Source organism: Ascochyta rabiei, chromosome 18 (assembly GCF_004011695.2).
Source record: "Ascochyta rabiei chromosome 18, complete sequence".
NCBI lineage: Eukaryota > Fungi > Ascomycota > Dothideomycetes > Pleosporales > Didymellaceae > Ascochyta > Ascochyta rabiei.
This window is the reverse complement of record NC_082422.1, coordinates 295,024-312,663: the sequence shown is the minus strand read 5'-3', so window position 1 is coordinate 312,663 and position 17,640 is coordinate 295,024. Positions and strand designations below refer to the sequence as shown.

Sequence of the window (17,640 nt, the reverse complement as noted above, 5' to 3'; positions counted from 1 at the left end):
GGATATAGCTCGATATTCTATAAGCGTGTAGAAGCACCTGGAGCAGCGTTGCAGATGTTCGGTAAGCTTGCGAGTCCATGAAAACGATAGAGTTCCTTGGTTATCAAAGGCCAATGCGGAGATGTACGTTTACACCAGTAAAGTCTCGGATGGAGAGAGGCTAGAAACAGCGAAATCTGTCGATGATCCATATACAACCCCATCGCACCAGCGCATGCCATCTCCTCAGCGCCTTCACTCCAGCGTCTTCATGTACAGCTCCAGGCTCAGGCCCAAATTGACCACAAACTGCCACTGCGTGTTTCCCCGGAAGAAGCGGCACCAGATCTTCAGCACCGCCAGACCCAGCGGGAACGGCTCGGTTGGTACAGCGAGCTCTGCGTGGAAATCCTCGGCGTCGTCGAAATCGACCACGGCGTAGGCTTCTCTGATGATGCACCGCACCCAGTGGAGAATGCGATGCTCGGACCCTAGTTCTCGTTAGTCTGTGCTGTGCAGTGCATGATTGGGTAGAGGAAGGAACGCACGAGATAACGAGCCCTCCTGCAGCGGATTCGGCAGCGAGCAGAGCCATTTGGCCAGGAAGATGGCGCATTCGAAACTCGAGATCGCGTGCTGCACGCTCCAGAAGAAGGCTTGGCTCCGGGCGACTCGGTCAATGCCTAGCCTCACCGGTATGCTCAGTGCGTGCGTCGAGTACAGGAGCGCGGAGAGCAGATTGTCGTTGCGCTCGATGTCTGGCAGCTGCGCGAGCCCCGCGGCTATCGTGGTAGGATCGCGTGAATCCAAGTAGCGGTACTGCCCGATGTCGAGCGACAGACGTACATAGGCGACGACTAGGAGGGCGCTCGAGGTGAATGGGATGGGCCCGCTTTCATTGTTGGGGTCGAGGATCGACTCCGGGGTTTGTTGCCAGAGCGAGGTCCAGGAGCGGAGTGCGCGGCTGACGGTTTGTAGTTCCGAGGCTGATATCTTGGTAGACGATGTCATGGGGAAGGAAAGCTCACGCACAACATGGATACGCTGGAGTATGGCGTGGAGGAGAATGTAGTTGCCGATAGGACTGGGTATGGGACGGACCGTCTCGCTGCCCGTGGGACCCTGGAGCAATAGCGAGAGTGCTTGCTGGAATGGCATCTGCTCTTCTTTGTTATCTCGTCGCAGAGCGAACCACTGTGCTGCACTCGAAGCTTGCCATTGCGGAGTGCAGCAAGGTAGCTTTAGATGTAGCTCGCTGCTCCAGAGAAGAGGATGGATGTTGTAAGCAATACTGTGCACGTTTATGTAGCAGAAAGCAACCAGCTTCGTACGTCGCGCGGATTCTAGTTGGACCCATTGATCCCACATTGCCGATTTTGAAGTGGACGCAGTGTTGCCGACGCTCTCTTCACGAAGACCAATGTCGCGGAGAGTCTGTACTAGTAGACCTCGAAGGCAGAACGCTTGTTGAAGCAGATCCTTACGTTCCCATGTCGCAAATCCTACGAGCGTAAGAAGCGTTTTTGCCATATCAAGGGGAGCCCACGGCCCAGTGCGTCGCGTAGCAGGAACCGCTTCAGGGGTATACATATCATTCGAGGCGATCAAGCCTAGAGTCTGCGGTCCAAAGTATGACTCTTCTTGTCGAAGTCTTTCAAAAACAATTGCTTTCGCGACGCGAAAGAGGCGTTCAGAACTTCGTTTCTCGAAGCAATATTGGGCTCCTGCTGCGGCCATCGATAAGGTTAACTCCAAAGGGGAGCACGAAGGCTGGAATGTCGACCGGTGGATGTAGGGAAAATGACTATGGAAACCACCAAAGAAGGCCGTAATATAGCGTGTGAGGGTGTGCCTTGAGGGTATCTCGAAGTCAGATATCGGCGCAGGAAACCCGGTCAGCAGCGAGACTAGGAAATTGCGGTGGTCGTCAGTCACGTTGTACGTCCCGCTTCGGCTTCGTTTCTCTCGAACATCTATTCATGTTGAGTCAGCGCAGAAAATGTAGCGGGAAAAATAAAGCAGAAGTAAAACACGTTTGCATACCATCTCCCGAGTGGGACCGAAGATGAACCTGATCATCAGCGGGCGCTGAAGGCAGCCAAGTACTAAACGGTGTGCCAATGTCCTCAGGCGCAGGCGAACGGGTTCTCTCTCGTTCCTGAGAGTGCCGTCTTGACTCCTGGCGTTGTTGCTGTTGATGTGGGTGCTGCTCTCCAGGTTGCAACCAGTCGAAGCTGAATTCAGGAGACCACTGCGCTGACAGCCCCACACCATCGATGAAGTTTACAAAATCGCGGAAGTCCTGTATGCCTTCTTCGTGACAGGTATGAGGCTGTGACTCTGTTCGATTGATTAGCGATTGACTGACAGTGCAATACGTTAAAGCTCTGATACAGGCGTACATTTCCCTGAATATCGGTAGGTACTCAGAGAAGCTGTGCGAAGGTGCTACGAGCTTCTAAGGTCCTAGAAGCCCACAGATTGTTTCAAGAGGAAGATTTATGAGCTGCTAAGTTCGTGGTTCTCCACAGTATGGGAGGGTCTTCCTCAAGAGGAAACTTACCTTGAGTGATGAAGGGCACCTGGGTGTGATGCAGGTTGGTCACAGAAGTTGGGTAGTCTGTCTCACGCATAGAGTGATATATACTCTCTGAGCCCAGGTTGGTGTTTGTTACTCCATTATACGTGAGGAGCTGCGACTGTGCTGTATCTAGACGCTGCGGAGTGCCTCTGCTGTCTGCAGATGTTGATTTCGTCGTGGTTGTAACAGCTTCCCCGCCATGCTGCGAGAGTCGCCAATGACGGGTAAGAAGGTCGCGGCGGGTGTAAGCTGCTCCACAAGAACACTTGTAGGGCTTGTCTCTCGTGTCTAAGGATCGATCAGCTACGACCAGCGTATCGAAAGTGGGGCATCAGACGAGTGCGGAGGTGACGGGTCAAGTGCTCTGCGCGCTTGAAACTACGAGAGCAATGATTGCATATATGGGGCACTTTATGCATATGGTTCTTTGTCGTTGGAGCATGGTATTTTGGAGACGTTGGAGACAAGACGGAGAATTTTGGGCTTGGTTTTGACGGATCTTGACTCCAACCGTTTCGCACCTGCCTCGGCCGACTGGCCAATCAGCACGATTTTGACGATAACGTTACTCCAAATTAGCGCACTAAGATAACGCCGTCCAGGGCTTGAGCGTTGAGCGGAGAACGAGCTGCTGCAACGTCATCCCGTCTAATTTGGATGCCGAAGCTTCCTGTGATGCCTGTCGTATATAGCAAGGCTGATTGAACGAAACAACTACATATTCTTCTATCAAAGTTAGGAGACATTGAGCAGATCTAACATACCTCTTCGACGTAGGCAAAGTCTCAGTAGGATTTGCAGGCTCGCAACTCGCATATAGAACTGCTCTGATTACCGCCTCAAGCCCGAAGGATCTTGTGTTCTTGGCCAATTTTATCCTCCGACACCAGATTACTTCTGGAGTTATTAGTGGCTACTTGGGAGGAACCCCAGACACTTACCTGATCCTATTATCATGGCATCAATCTTGAGGAGACTGCCTGGCGTCGCAATCATCACTGGTGCTGGTGGAACTGGTAAGCTATTTGTCATTACTAATACAGTATCTTCTATGCTTACGGCTATACAGGTATTGGCGCAGCAGTTGCAAAAGGCTTTGCACGCTCGGGCTGCACCAAGATTGCAATCACCGATATCAACCCCGAAACGCTCAAACAGACTAAAGATGCCATTCTGTCTATCGATCCCTCCATCAAAGTCTTTGACCGAGCCGGAGATATTGCAGATGAAAGCTTTGTAGACTCGTTCACTGACGAGGTAACTTCGAAATTCTCCAGGCTCGATTACGCGGTGAATTGCGCTGGAGTCCTTGGGGGTAACCTAGTCAAGGCAGTCGAAATGACGATGGACGCTTTCGATCGACTGAACAACATCAACTATAGAGGGTCATGGCTGAGCTCTCGAGCTCAGCTGAGAAATATGCTGAGACAGGAACCGTTGTCAGAGCAACCTGAGCAAAGAGGCTCTATTGTCAATATCGCGAGTCAGCTAGGTGTTATAGCAAGGCCTGGCGCGGGTGAGTCGAGAGGGTCGTGATGCTTGACCAGAACTAACAGTCTTGTGTAGCTGCGTACTGCGCATCGAAATCTGCCATCATCAACATGACACGCGCAAATGCGATTGATTATTCAGATGATGGGATCCGAGTGAACTGCGTCTGTCCTGGCGTTATCGAAACTCCCATGACGACGACATCTCCGGAGATGGTGGAAGCATTGAAGCCTGCTGTCAACATAGCACCGATGAAGAGGATGGGTACCCCAGACGAGGTAGCAAACGCCGTGTTGTTTTTATGCTCTACTCAAGCATCCTTCGTTCAGGGTCACGCACTTGTAGTTGATGGAGGCTATACAATCAATTAAACTACGATTAAAATTAAGTCATAGTTGCTGCAGTGACAGTCCAAGGCAAGACATCTCAATCAAAGAATTGCAATTCAGATGTGTGCATAGCAACTATGTTCCATAAAGATCTATATGTTCGATTCGATTTAATCCACCTACAGTTTCGGAGGCACTGTCTCGCGTCGAGTGCAGTTATCGCCAAGATTCTTCCAGTCGTTGGCCGACTCCCATGCAAAGCCTGCATCGAGGATCTTCTGTTCTTGATTCAAACCCCCTACGAGTTGTAGCCCCACGGGGAGCATGACGCTAACGTCTTCTTTCGCTGGCGCAAAGCCAACGGGTAGAGACATGGCTGGATGCCCTGTGATGTCGAAGATAGCAGTATTCGTCGTGATGCCCATGCTTGGTTTGAGGGCTTTCATTGGAGAGTCCCCTCGCTTCCAGTCCACATTCGCTGGGGCAACGAACGGCGTTGTCGGCATTACGATGATATCGTACTCCTCGAACAGTTTTTCATACGCGTCCTTTATCTGCTGTGTTATGTTCAATGTCTTAACATAGAGGCCAGGGTAGTTTTGCATCAAAGAGAGCCCGTTGATAATGGTGTTCTTGGTTGAAGGGAAAAGCTTCTGAAATGTCTCGTTGGTCCATGGCTGGCGCACGGCTTCGTATTTTGTCGAAAACACGCCTCTTCGACCATGTGCAAATCCCATCATTCCAAGGGTTCCCGCAATGCGTTGTTGGATAGTCCAGACGGCAGGTCCTTCTAGATGCAACGGAAACGAAATGCGCTGCACAGTAGCGCCTAGCTCTTCGAAAGACTTGACTGCACTGAGTACTACATCTTTGACTCCTGAATCGACAAGGCGATGTTCGAATCCTTCTGTCAGCACTCCGATCTTCATATCAGCTACAGAGCTTTTCAAGCGCTCTGAATACTGTGACGAGCCATGCGAAGGAGCCCCTAGTGTCTTGTCGTCGAAATCGTCTCTCCCACTGATGGCATCTAAACACATTGCAACATCTGCCACAGTCCTGGCGATCGGACCAGCATGGTCGTTGACAGAGTCACCACTGGAGATTCCGGTATACGGAACAAGACCATGTGTGGGTTTGAGACCAACACCTGTAACATATGCTCAGCACAGTTGCTGTGAAAACTGAGCTTAGACTTACATCCGCAAAATGACGCCGGAACTCTGATGCTTCCTCCTTGATCGGCCCCAATGGCAATATCAACCAAGCCCCCACCAACTAGAGCCGAGCCACCCGAGGTACTGCCACCAGCTGAGTAACCACATGCGTAGGGATTGTGAACTGTCCCTTGGGCGCTGGTGAATGATGAGGTGGAGTTGCAGAAGTTCTCGCAAACGGTTGTTCCAACGATGTCTGCTCCAGCTTCGTACGCTCTCTTGACCACAGTAGCATCGAATTCTGGTGTCCATGCAGGTATAGCGTTTGTACCGAAGAACTGCGGAACACCAGCAACTGCGACATTGTCTTTCAAGCAGACAGTCTTGCCGCTCAAAATCCCTCCTTTTCGATTTCCTCGTATCCGGAATTTATGCGCCCAAGCATTTCCAAAGTCTTGTTCGTTTTCAGCAGGACGATGTAGTTGCTCACGGGGGTAACTTTGGGTATCTGGTTGGGGGAAATAATCTGGGAGCTCGAGGATGTGTTCTGCGACATCATGCACAGCTGCTAATAATTGACGATATTCGCCTGACTGATCTGGTGCTACGCCTTGATCGATGCCGATATTTGCCAGAAGCGATTCTACATCGCTTTCACCAACAATATCCTCGCTTCACTTCCAGTCAGTAACATAACCCGAGTAAAGAGCTCCAGGATGACAAACCTTATCGGTGAATCGAAGAAGACTGACATCTTGAATAGTTCTGCGGTCAATCTTCGTGGTTCAAAAATTAGCTGTAGAAGTCAAAACCGACGTTGTAGAATTATTGTCCCAGACATATAGTCTCCCGTCTACGGCAATGATAGGATTACGTACCAGCAGCCAATTGCGGCCAAGTGGGCCAGATAACTCCAATCCGGCCGATATCGCTCGTGGTCAGCTCCAACTAACCCCGACGAGTCGCTGTGTCGCTGCGTCGCCAGTCGACTCCTTGACAGACACTACCTGAACATTTTGAATGAGAACCTAATCTGATTGTGGCCTATTGCGCTATCTGTATGACCAATCTGCCTTTCATCGACTCATGCTGGTATCTGTCGACAAGGCTGGGAATCTGGTCAAAGTTCAAAATCGTCAGGTGTGAGGAAATGTTGTGTTCTGCCACGACCTTGAACATCAGCTCTACTTCTTCCGCACTGGAGACATAGCTGCCTTTGATAACCAGTTCTCGAAACACCATAGCCTCAGAATCGAACTGCCACTTGTCTTTTGGAAGACCCAGCGGCACCATAACACCCTTGTTACCCAACTGCTGAAGGCTCCAAGCATTTGCTTGAATGGAGTCGGTGCAGACTACGATACCAGCAAGTCCTTCGCCCAAAGTGAACTCTAGTATCTGTTTCTCTGCATCGCTGGCAGTGGAATCGACAACAAGGTCCGGTTGAAGATGGTCTGCAACTTCAAGTGCTAGCTGTCGCCCTTCCTCTCTATTGTCGATGGCCACGGCCCTAAACCCCATCGCTTTGGCGAACTGTACTGCAAGATGACCGACACCACCAATCCCAACAATGGCAACCGCTTCACCACTCTTGACGTCCGGTTTCAGCTTTCGCAAAGCACCCCAAGCTGTTGCCTTGAACTGGTCAGTATAGTAATGGTAAATTTTTGGTAAGAAGGGTAACGCACTCCAGCACACATCAAAGGCGCCCCTTGCTCATACGAAACTCCTTCAGGCAGATGCACAGCGGTATTGGGATCAGCTAACATGTACTCTGCGAAAGCACCATCATGCTTGAAGCCCGCCATTTGCCGCTTTTCACAAAATCGTGGATCAGCACGCGTAGATCTCCGCATGTGTTGCTTACACCCAACGCACTGGCGACACGCATCCTTGAAGTTCAAAACACCAACACGATCTCCCACCTTCCAGTGGCCCTGAACTTGATTGCCTATTTGCACAATTTTGCCAGCTGGTTCGTGGGAAGGAATCATGGGCAGCCTTGCTCGGAATTGGCCCTGCAGGACCTGGAGATCCGAATGACAGAAGCCAGCTGCATACAACTTAACGAGGAGGTCATTTTCGCCGCACCTCGGCTTGGGCTTCTTACAGAGTTGATATGGCGTATCGAACTGCATCCACGGTCAGCATTGCCTTCCTAAAACATCGATGACGTCACCATACCTCTACAATCTGTGCCGCGTTCATGTGTCCGGCCATATCTGAGATTGCTGCTTAAAGCGATGTGGTCAACGAGTTGCATAGATGATTTCTTAGAAGACATGCTTGCTTCTATCCGTCACTCGCGATGTGGTGTTGGGCGCAAGGCCGAACTCAGCCGTTCCACAGGTTGGAGTAGGTCCCGGAAAAGTTAGAGTTCCACATAGCCCAGATAACGTTAAATCGAGTTGAGATAAGCGGTAGGTGCTCCAAACCTGAAGGTAGCCCCGCGATGACGCCTATCCAAGCCGCCGTCGGCTTCGAACAGTTTCATAGACAACCTCCCCGCAACGGCTGGATAATATCATAATAAGAGCGACAATTGTCCGAACGCCTTGAATTGACATTCGTCTCGGTTTCCGCATCTCATCGTCAACTACAGTTCACATCACAATGGGCAAGAAGCGTGTTCTCATCTCTTATGGCGTGGATGTCGATGCTGTCGCGGGTTGGTTAGGATCATATGGCGGCGAAAATAGTACCAGTGACATCAGTCGAGGATTGTTCGCTGGTACTGTAGGCACACAGCGTCTCTTGAAGATGTTCAAGAAGGTACATGTGACGTTCTGTGAGCTTTTATAGAACAAGATCTGACAGGTTTTCAGTACGGAATTCGTACCACATGGTTCATACCTGGCCACAGTCTGGAGACGTTCCCCGAAGACATGGCAGCAGTGCGCGATGCTGGTCACGAGATTGGCCTGCACGGCTACAGTCATGAAAACCCGGTCGACATGACTATTGAACAGCAAAGAGACATACTCGATAAGACGTATCGCATGTTGACTGACTTCGCTGGGAAGCCGCCAAGAGGCAGTGTTGCACCATGGTAAGCAGGTGTGATGAAGCATTTTCGATACGATGATCAATATTATGCAGGTGGGAGACTAGCCGGGAGGGTGCCGAGTTACTGCTGTCATATGGTATCGAGTATGACCACAGCATGAGCCACCACGACTGTCAGCCCTACTATCTGAGAACCGGTGACACTTGGACCAAGATCGACTACGAAAAGAAGGCAGATGAATGGATGAAGCCACTAGTCACAGGTCAAGACACAGGACTGGTCGAGATACCTGCAAACTGGTACCTGGATGATCTGCCACCGCACATGTTTATCAAGGGCTCACCCAACAGCCACGGGTTCGTCAATGCACGAGACACCGAGGATTTATGGCGCGATCACTTCGACTATTTCTACAGAGAGTACGATGAGTTTATCTTTGTAAGTGTCCACCTGTCTATCAAGACCTGTATCACGCTTACTGACGAACATTCACAGCCGATCACGATTCATCCAGACGTCTCTGGCAGACCACACCTGCTGTTGATGCACGAAAGGTATATGTTCACATCTACAATATCTCTATTTCAATATCTAACAAGACTGCAGATTGATCGAACACTTCATGAAGCACGAAGGTGTCGAGTTTGTGACAATGGAGGATATGGCAGATGAGTTCAAGAAGAAGAACGCACCGCCTGAGGGAGCTCTGATGCCAGCCGAAGCAGGGCTGAAGCTAAAGTAGTCGACTTAACAGGAACACCGAATGAACGAAAAATCTCACGAATGATTTTCGTATGCCCAGACTTTGTGACAGCGGAAGATGGAGATTCCAGAACTACCCAGTGAGGTTACTTCGGTCTGCTTGTCCAATCTGTAACTCCAGTTTCGGCCGCCGTAAATCGGGTGCGCGCGTATCAACGTGCATATCACTTCCAATTGAGACTTTTAATGTGAGCAAGATATCAGAATTCAAGTTTGATACTGCTGATCAGAACCCATGCTAGATCGCTAATCCCCCTGCCCATGTTCCTCGCTTCAGGGGCCGGGGTTTCCGTTGGCGCAGCTCCAACCCTGACTCCTGTCCAGTTGGAGTAGCGTTCCACGACTCATACGACAGGAAGAAAAGGCCCTATCGCCACTATCTACCCCAACACTATGGGGCGGTGGAGCTCAACCCACCTCCCCAGATTCCCAGTGCGCGTGTGCTATCAGGGCGTGGGCTGTATCTATGTTATCCCAGCACGGCGAATATATATATCCATCTAAAGACTTCGAAAATTGATCGTGGTCATCAGTATTGCACTGTCGATTGTGTGTTTCTTTGCTTGTGCATACCCGTCATGTCGAACGAGAAACATGAAGATGTCATCGAGCCCGTTCAGAGCAGCACCAACAGTATCGATATCGGGAAAGCCGACCTCGAAGATGGCGAAGTCTTCAGGACAGGAGAGGGTCTCGTCAACTTTCGAACGGTTTCATGGATTCACTCTTCGGTGATCTTTTTGAAGCGTACGGATAGCCACACACTGAGGAGACTCAGCGATGCTGACAGTAGGAATATACAGTTATCTTCGCAACCGGTGTCCTTACCATTCCATCTGCCATGTTCACTCTTGGAGCTCTCCCAGGTGCTATCAACGTTCTTGGCTGGCAGTTCCTGAACACTTGGTGCGCCCTCGTCCAGGGACAATTCAAAGCCAATCACCCCGGGTGCCACAGTATTGCTGATATGGGCCAACTTGTCGGTGGTAGAGTCGTAAAAGAGATTGCAGGAATTCTGTTTCTAGTGGCATTCATCATCGTTGGCGCATCCGGAATGGTCGGTGTTTCTACTGCGCTCAATGCTCTTTCGAACCACTCCCTTTGCACAAACTACTTCTCTATCATCGCGGCGGTCATGGTCGGTTTGTGTGCGAGTGTTCGGAGGTTCGAGAAGCTCACATGGATCACATGGGCCGGCTTTGCTTCCGTCTTCATCGCCGTCTTCATCGTTGTGTAAGCGTTCTCAGATTTCAGAGTGTTGCGTTCCTGCTAACAAGATCATAGCGTCGGAGTAACCACACTCGATCGCCCAGCTGCAGCTCCTCAGACCGGAGATTACGAATTTGGTTATCATGTTATTTCCAGCCCAACCTTCGCTGCTGGAATCACCGCAGCATCCACAATTTTCTGCTCGGGCGCCGGAACATCAGCCTTCTTGCCAGTTATGTCTGAGATGAGGAACCCCAAGGAATACTCCAAGGCAGTGAATTGGTGCATGGGCATCGTGACAGCTGCATACCTCTCTTTTAGCCTTGTGGTCTACAAGTACTGTGGGAAGTGGGTCGCGTCTCCTTCGCTCGGCAGTGCTGGGCCAACTGTCAAGAAGATCGCGTACGGCATTGGGCTGATCGGCCTTTGTGTTAGCGGTGCACTTTACGTTCACGTCAGTGCGAAGTATGTGTTCGTGAGGATCTTGCGGAAGTCGAAGCATCTCCAAGCCAACACCGCTGTTCACTGGGGAACATGGTTCGGCTGTGTAGCAAGCATGAGCATAATCAGCTTACTGATCGCCTCGGGGGTGCCGATTTTCAACTACTTGCTCTCGTTGGCGGGCAGCATTGCCTTTGCTCCTCTGGCATTGGGTCTGCCTGGCTGGCTGTGGATCTACGATCACGCAGATTACTGGCGTGGAAATCTGTGGAGGAAAACTCTGTATTGTCTGCATATCATTTTGATACTCCTCTCGGCGTTCTTGACTGTTGGCGGGACATACGGAGTCATTGTGCAGATCACGGACGCGTACAAAGACGGGTCCATTGACTCGGCCTTTTCTTGCGCGGACAACAGCAACTCGTCTTGAGAGGAGCGGCAGTATAATATAGCTTTTAGCAATATCAGTGATTTCCGTGTTGTACTCCTCTATTGCTCGTGGACAGTTTGATGCCCTTTGACTCCGTGTGGACGTGACTGCAAAGCTGCATGCGAAGGTTTGCCGGCAGCGCTCTCCACTTTTCTTCGGTGTCAGAACGGCGGAAGCGCCACCCCATGGGGTAATGACATCCAAATCCACCACTGGATGGGTGAGAATCTGATCTCGGTCTGCACACGATTGCACCTGCTGCAAGAGCACTTCACAAGTTTAGGCTTTTTCTTCGCTTCTTCGGTTCTCTAGTTGTTCCCAACGTTGTTGCCAACGTTGTTGACTCTTGCCGAACATCGTAGCCGAGCGGCATCCCCGCAGAGCAATTGCCGAATCAACATCGTCAACACAAGTCCCTCAACTTTGAGCCTCAATCATCGACAGGAAATCTTTCACAATGGCATCTGAATATAGTATTCCGCGGAAGTTATGGCAGCATTCAAATCCAAAGTCGACTGCGATGTGGAAGTTCATGCAGTCTGCCAACGAAAAGAGAGGTTTAAACATGCAGGTAAGTGGATACATACATCATTCGATACGCAGACTCATACTCAGCTTGAATAGACGTTTCGCGAACTGTACGATTGGAGCGTTGGTGATAAACGCACCGAGTTCTGGGCAGATATGTGGACTGCGAGTGGATTGATCTACGAAGGTAGTTACAGCAAGGTTTGTCCGTCAAAACTGCATGCACCGCCTCAATTGATTCAGAGAAATAGGTAGTTGATACCTCAGTACCTATGGATAGCATACCGCAATGGTTCGAAGGTACACGACTGAACTTCGCCGAGAACATCTTGTACTCTGTTTCACCCACAGACCCTTCGAGACGAACCACTGAGAACAAAGGAGATACCAAAGTTGCTCTGACAGAAGTGCGCGAAGGTAACACAGAGGTACGTCACCTCTCATGGGGCGAGTTGAGACGAAAGGTAGCCGTGCTGGCGAACACTCTTCGTGTGAAAGGCGTAAGGAAGGGCGATAGGGTTGCGGTTGTTGCAAGCACCAGCTTCGATACATTTATCACCTTCATGGCAGTTGTAAGTCTAGGAGGTCTCTTCAGCTCCAGCAGTACCGATATGGGGACCAAAGGCATACTGGAGCGATTGCTGCAGATCAAACCGGTTTACGTCTTCATCGATGACTGGACTGTCTACAATGGCAAGACCTTGGATCTGCGCCCGAAAATTAAAGAAATCGTAGAGGGCATGAGCAATGTCTCCGAGTTCAAGGGAGTCGTAACGCAGCCTCGATTTCCTGGTGCGCCAGCAAGTCTAGAGGGTATTCCACGCAGCATTACTCTGGACAACTTCGTAGAGGCGGCCAAAGGCGATGAGGAGTTGACTTTCGAAAGAGTCGCTTTCAGAGACCCTTTCTTGATCGTGTACTCCAGCGGCACTACTGGTGTTCCTAAATGCATTGTTCACTCTACTGGTGGCGTGTTAATCAGTGTGACTAAAGAGGGTAGACTGCATCGCGAGATGAGTCCTGACAGCGTAGTGTTACAGTACACAACCGTAAGTAATCGAATGCAACTCACTACCACAAGCTGACTCGAGATAGACCGGCTGGATCATGTACCTTGTATCTGTGCAATGTTGTCTCTTCGGCAGTCGATCTGTACTGTATGATGGATCGCCCTTCATTCCATCAGCACAGAGTTTCCTGTCCATACTAGAGGAACAACGCGTCACTGATTTTGGAACATCGCCTCGCTTTCTACAAGAGTTGCAAAAACGCGACATCGTTCCAAAGAATTTGTTCGACCTCTCAGCCCTTCAGTCTGTCTGCACCACTGGTATGGTGCTCTCAGACTCACAATTCGAATGGTTCTACGACGTTGGCTTCCCTTCGACAGTCCACCTTCGCAACATTTCCGGCGGAACGGATCTTGCAGGCTGTTTCGGTATTGAAAACCCACTTGAGCCTGTTTATACTGGAGGTTGCCAGGGGCCATGTCTGGGCACAAAACTGGAAGTTTTCGATAGTACTATCGAAGATGGCCCTGGCAAAGCTGTTCCTTATGGTGAGCCGGGTGAGCTCGTTGCGACAGCATTCTTCCCGAATCAGCCTGTATTCTTCTGGGGCGATGAGAGCGGAGATCGGTATCAAAACGCTTACTACACACGCTTTCCGCATGTTTGGACCCACGGCGACTTCATCCAGATCCATCCAATAACCGGACAAGTGTTGTTCCTGGGTCGTGCAGACGGTGTACTGAACCCCAGTGGCGTGCGCTTTGGCTCTGCCGAGATCTACTCCGTGATCGAAACGTATTTTCCTGAAATAGCCGACAGCATTTGTGTTGGACAACGCCGACCGCAGGACAATGACGAAAGCGTGATGCTGTTCTTGAATATGAACGACGGGTACGAGTACAAAGAAGATCTGGTGAAGCGTATCAAGGATAAGATTGCGAATGAGAGAAGTCGGAGACATGTTCCCAAATACGTGTTTCAGACATGGGACATTCCGGTGCGTATCCTCAAGCACTTTGTAAACATGCATACTGATGGGTGACAGACAACCGTCAATCTAAAGAAGGTAGAGTTACCAGTCAAGCAGATAGTGTCTGGTAAGATCATCAAGCCTAGTGGAACACTGGCGAACCCGGAGAGTCTGAAGTATTATGAGCAATTCGCGAAGGTAGAAGAGGTCTTACAGGGAGAAAGAAAGGAAGGCGCATCGCGGCTGAAGAGCAAGCTATAGAGGGCGCCACTATATCTAAATTACATGTGGAGCTGGATGTGTTCGTTGTTCTGACACCGGCCGAGTGTATTAACTTCGTTGGATTACACGTTTGTAGATCGCGGACGAAATCTCTGTTTTCGATATCAAGATGAACACATCCAGACTCAACAACTCGGTCGATTGTGACAAAGCCCGCTCTCCATCGTAAACATTAGATCTCGGTTGCCATGCGCGGCTTCAGCTGATACAATTTCGTGCACACATCTCGATTCATTCATCTTCAAATATCACAGGTGAGTGAGCCCTTCTTATGTCCCGCTTAGCCGCTTCATAAGTATGCATGTGCACGCACAGCAGGACATGCGACCATCATACATGCCAGCTACTGAAGCGGGTAGCCAAATATGCTTTCGTTAAGCAGAGTGATGTTAGCTTTAGCGTGGCTCCTTCTGTGGTGTATGACGCTACCACGAGCACGTGAGCAGAAACAGCATAACAAGAAAATTCCATAGTTCCAAAGTTGTCGTACTCTTTGCCTTTCGGTTATTGTTCAGCGGCTCCGGATGAGTCTACTTCGATCGTCTGGGCAGATACTCAGCAGCAGGTGCGCATGTCTCTATCGGATCTTGCGGAATCAGTCAGAGCCTACAATCCCGTAACTGAATGATAGGATTTAATGGATCCACATTGACATATGCGAATCTTTGTTTATCGACTAGCCGATTCGATGGGTGCGCACTGTCTGGAAGGCAGTATGCAGTATCCCCAGCACAGCCACAGGCAACGCTCTAACCCATCTTGCTCTGCCGTGGCACGCACATCCTTGATGGTAGTGTAGGCTCGAGCGCCAAAGCAGTATTCCTTTATGATGGAACGCAGCTATGTTTTGTGCCCTGACCGTACACCAGAACCTTTCAGCTGGAAGTCTCCAATGTTTCGCGCTTCGAAGCCTACATTATGAATTCGCAAACCTCTGCTCTTGCTTGCGCGCGTGTTTTTTTGCGCCACGTATGCTGTCCTATAGGCGACCAGATGGCGTACTCGTTGCAATACGACAAATCTGTCGAGAGCTGTATTTGTAGTTTGTGAACCAGATTATGAGGTGGGTTCATTCAAAGGATTTAGCGACTCTTACATGATAGCGAATGGCAGTGACGAGATCAATTCTCTGATGCGGTGCAAAGCATTAAAGCGATTGTTCACGGTCCACAACCTCGAGAAGAGTTCTTCCATTGGCCATATTGACCCTCATATCGTGGATTTACCTTCTAAATCGTGACTGTTTGGATCGTTTTTGTTTAATCTAAAAATCGATCCGTACTCACTGTACCAAATCCAAAAGGAAGCTTAAGTCAGGCTCCACAAGTCCTTTCTTCAAATACACATCCATCTCTCATCACATCTCCCACATACAACACCACCACGTCTCAAACCCCAATACACCAATACACCACTACATCTTTAATATGTGCGACTACGGTCAGTGCATCTAGCTTAGGGCTGGGTCCCAAGATGACCTCAGTACCTACGCATAGCACGCTTCCAATATGCTGCGTGCCAGGTCTTATTCTCTTCGCAATTGATGGTGATTGTGCTGTCAACCAACACATTTCTAGTCAACTTCGATATATCTTTCCATGCTTGGCCCATGGGTACCTTATCCTTCACACAGAACCTCAATGACTGGCATGTGCGCGTCCTGCGCACTTTTCCTGGTTCGTAGTACCCTGATGTATTTTGCCTTACATTCTTGACTGACCTCCCACAGGTATCACTGCCGATTTCTCTTCGGAGTGGAGGGAGGCGCGCTATGCCGGCACGCAGCCTATGGTTGTCTGTCATGATCTGCTCGAGGCAGTAGATCAGTTGCACACCTCCACGCTCACTGATTGTGAGCATGGTGCTCTCTGGAACCAGGTTTTCGAGGTCGCGTATCTGCGGCCTCTGAACACGCTTGAGACGGCGGCCTGGGATCGGGCACTCACAAACTTCGCCGACTATTTGGACCTGAAAGTGCGTCCGTTGCCAAATTGACACCGTCGTGACCCTTTTCTACCCACGCCACCAACTTCTCAGTATGCCTCTTCCGAAAAGAGTATTGTCTCCCGGACCAATTCCGCGACGAAAAGTCCGGATTGTCTGCTTGGTGTGCTTTCTCGTGCACAATCTCCGCCACCAAAGAAGCGTAGTCGCAAGCCAGAGAACCCAGACACACCACCAAAGGAGAATAAACGGGTAGGTCGCCCTCCCGGTTGCCTTGATAAAGAAATACGTCTTCCTCAGAACACGATGAAGGGGATGACAGACGCGGAGAAGAGAAGGCTTACGAGGAGACGAGCTGCGCAAAGGCTACAGCAACCGACTCCTCCCTCCGAAGAGAACTAATCATCGGCATCAATTCCCTCTTTCTCCTCTTTCTTCTTCGGTAAGTCCGCGGGATGCGGGTTTCCTTCGTGGTGGCCATCGCCTCTCATTCTTCCCCAGATGATCATGAAGGCTAGGAAGCCGAGGAGGATGGCGATTATTGTTGGTGCGGCGGGATGGCGCATGGTTTTATTTCCTCTCTTTTTGGTTCGTATGTTTTGGAGCCTCTGCTGTGCTCTGGTCAATGCTGGGCGTTCTTTTTCTTCTTTCCAATCTCTCTTTGGATTCAAGGCAGATGACAAAGAGCAGGCGTTCGATGTTTTACACTCAATACAGCGAACTTGCAAGAATTGTAACTACCCACGAGATCTTCTAACACTCCACTTACCCGCTGTCACAGTATCTGGAGCTATTTGAATGCTATGAAAGATGGCGTTCTTCTGCTGCGAAACTAGATTTGGATGATCGATTGATGGTGGTGAGGTTTTTGAGGACAGACCTCGGATGGGGTTGCGCACTCTCGGTTATTCTTGCCACTCATCTCGCGTGCATTTCCAAGCGACCTTCCACCTGTGTAGTCTACCATACCTATAGCTCTGCTCATTGCTTGCAGAACCGTTGAAGTCATCCAGACTATTGAGTTCATCCAAATTTACCAATTTCATCCCTGGGCCTGGAGTTCTTCAAAAACTCTCAACACAAGGACAGAAACAAGAGATCGCATATCGGAAGTGCATTTAGAGCCACTGAGGACATGCGCGTGTCGCTATGTGTGGCGCGCTGTTTTAGTCCCGGGTCTCGTGTTCTGACCCACTACCTTAAAGTTAATTAGCACTCCCTTCATGGTCCTGCGACCGACGAGATTGCAGGGTACATGTGCGAATGTGTCATCAGAGCTCGCAAATCATAAGGGCAGGGTTCTGTTCAGGCAGGTCATGGTGCAACATAGCGGCCTATTGGTGTATGTAGGCAGCAACACAGTCGTAGATGCTCACATCATGGTCCGTTGAAGTAGTACCTCTCCTTCGGACTCTGTCTAGTGTATACCTGAGATGGAGACTGAGACAGCTTGTATGTACAGATATAAAGTCTAAGCCGAGCCAGCTCGGCTGCAACACCACGTAAAGCACGAGGGGCCA

General features: G+C 50.1%; 9 protein-coding genes across 9 annotated transcripts; 5 read left to right on the top strand and 4 right to left on the bottom strand.

Annotated features, from left to right (window-relative positions):
* Nucleotides 1-234: 234 nt before the first annotated feature.
* EKO05_0009959 (uncharacterized protein) lies at nt 235-2,979 on the bottom strand (the record flags this gene model as incomplete). The annotated part of the gene is made up of 5 exons (XM_038943009.2): nt 235-470; nt 528-1,952; nt 2,023-2,319; nt 2,543-2,848; nt 2,898-2,979. The coding sequence occupies 5 exons, from the start codon at nt 2,977-2,979 to the stop codon at nt 235-237; spliced, it is 2,346 nt and encodes a 781-aa protein (XP_038794518.2).
* Nucleotides 2,980-3,515: 536 nt separating this feature from the next.
* EKO05_0009958 (uncharacterized protein) lies at nt 3,516-4,422 on the top strand (the record flags this gene model as incomplete). The annotated part of the gene is made up of 3 exons (XM_038942807.1): nt 3,516-3,576; nt 3,630-4,076; nt 4,127-4,422. 3 exons carry the CDS (start codon nt 3,516-3,518, stop codon nt 4,420-4,422), a joined length of 804 nt encoding a protein of 267 aa, XP_038794517.1.
* Nucleotides 4,423-4,559: 137 nt separating this feature from the next.
* EKO05_0009957 (Amidase) lies at nt 4,560-6,291 on the bottom strand (the record flags this gene model as incomplete). The annotated part of the gene is made up of 3 exons (XM_059637647.1): nt 4,560-5,530; nt 5,581-6,209; nt 6,263-6,291. 3 exons carry the CDS (start codon nt 6,289-6,291, stop codon nt 4,560-4,562), a joined length of 1,629 nt encoding a protein of 542 aa, XP_059493630.1.
* A 290-nt stretch (nt 6,292-6,581) lies between these two features.
* EKO05_0009956 (uncharacterized protein) lies at nt 6,582-7,757 on the bottom strand (the record flags this gene model as incomplete). Its single annotated transcript, XM_038942975.2, has 3 exons — nt 6,582-7,172; nt 7,226-7,669; nt 7,722-7,757. The coding sequence occupies 3 exons, from the start codon at nt 7,755-7,757 to the stop codon at nt 6,582-6,584; spliced, it is 1,071 nt and encodes a 356-aa protein (XP_038794516.2).
* A 393-nt stretch (nt 7,758-8,150) lies between these two features.
* EKO05_0009955 (uncharacterized protein) lies at nt 8,151-9,286 on the top strand (the record flags this gene model as incomplete). The annotated part of the gene is made up of 5 exons (XM_038942757.1): nt 8,151-8,309; nt 8,363-8,586; nt 8,637-8,982; nt 9,040-9,098; nt 9,151-9,286. The coding sequence occupies 5 exons, from the start codon at nt 8,151-8,153 to the stop codon at nt 9,284-9,286; spliced, it is 924 nt and encodes a 307-aa protein (XP_038794515.1).
* Nucleotides 9,287-9,884: 598 nt separating this feature from the next.
* Nucleotides 9,885-11,386, top strand: EKO05_0009954 (uncharacterized protein; the record flags this gene model as incomplete). Its single annotated transcript, XM_038942838.1, has 3 exons — nt 9,885-10,053; nt 10,110-10,539; nt 10,591-11,386. The coding sequence occupies 3 exons, from the start codon at nt 9,885-9,887 to the stop codon at nt 11,384-11,386; spliced, it is 1,395 nt and encodes a 464-aa protein (XP_038794514.1).
* A 457-nt stretch (nt 11,387-11,843) lies between these two features.
* Nucleotides 11,844-14,155, top strand: EKO05_0009953 (Acetoacetate--CoA ligase; the record flags this gene model as incomplete). Its single annotated transcript, XM_038942825.1, has 5 exons — nt 11,844-11,957; nt 12,011-12,115; nt 12,166-12,963; nt 13,010-13,921; nt 13,970-14,155. The coding sequence occupies 5 exons, from the start codon at nt 11,844-11,846 to the stop codon at nt 14,153-14,155; spliced, it is 2,115 nt and encodes a 704-aa protein (XP_038794513.1).
* A 1,809-nt stretch (nt 14,156-15,964) lies between these two features.
* EKO05_0009952 (uncharacterized protein) lies at nt 15,965-16,171 on the top strand (the record flags this gene model as incomplete). Its single annotated transcript, XM_038942801.2, has 1 exon — nt 15,965-16,171. The coding sequence occupies one exon, from the start codon at nt 15,965-15,967 to the stop codon at nt 16,169-16,171; it is 207 nt and encodes a 68-aa protein (XP_038794512.2).
* Nucleotides 16,172-16,518: 347 nt separating this feature from the next.
* EKO05_0009951 (uncharacterized protein) lies at nt 16,519-16,686 on the bottom strand (the record flags this gene model as incomplete). The annotated part of the gene is made up of 1 exon (XM_059637646.1): nt 16,519-16,686. The coding sequence occupies one exon, from the start codon at nt 16,684-16,686 to the stop codon at nt 16,519-16,521; it is 168 nt and encodes a 55-aa protein (XP_059493629.1).
* Between the last annotated feature and the right edge of the window lie 954 nt (nt 16,687-17,640).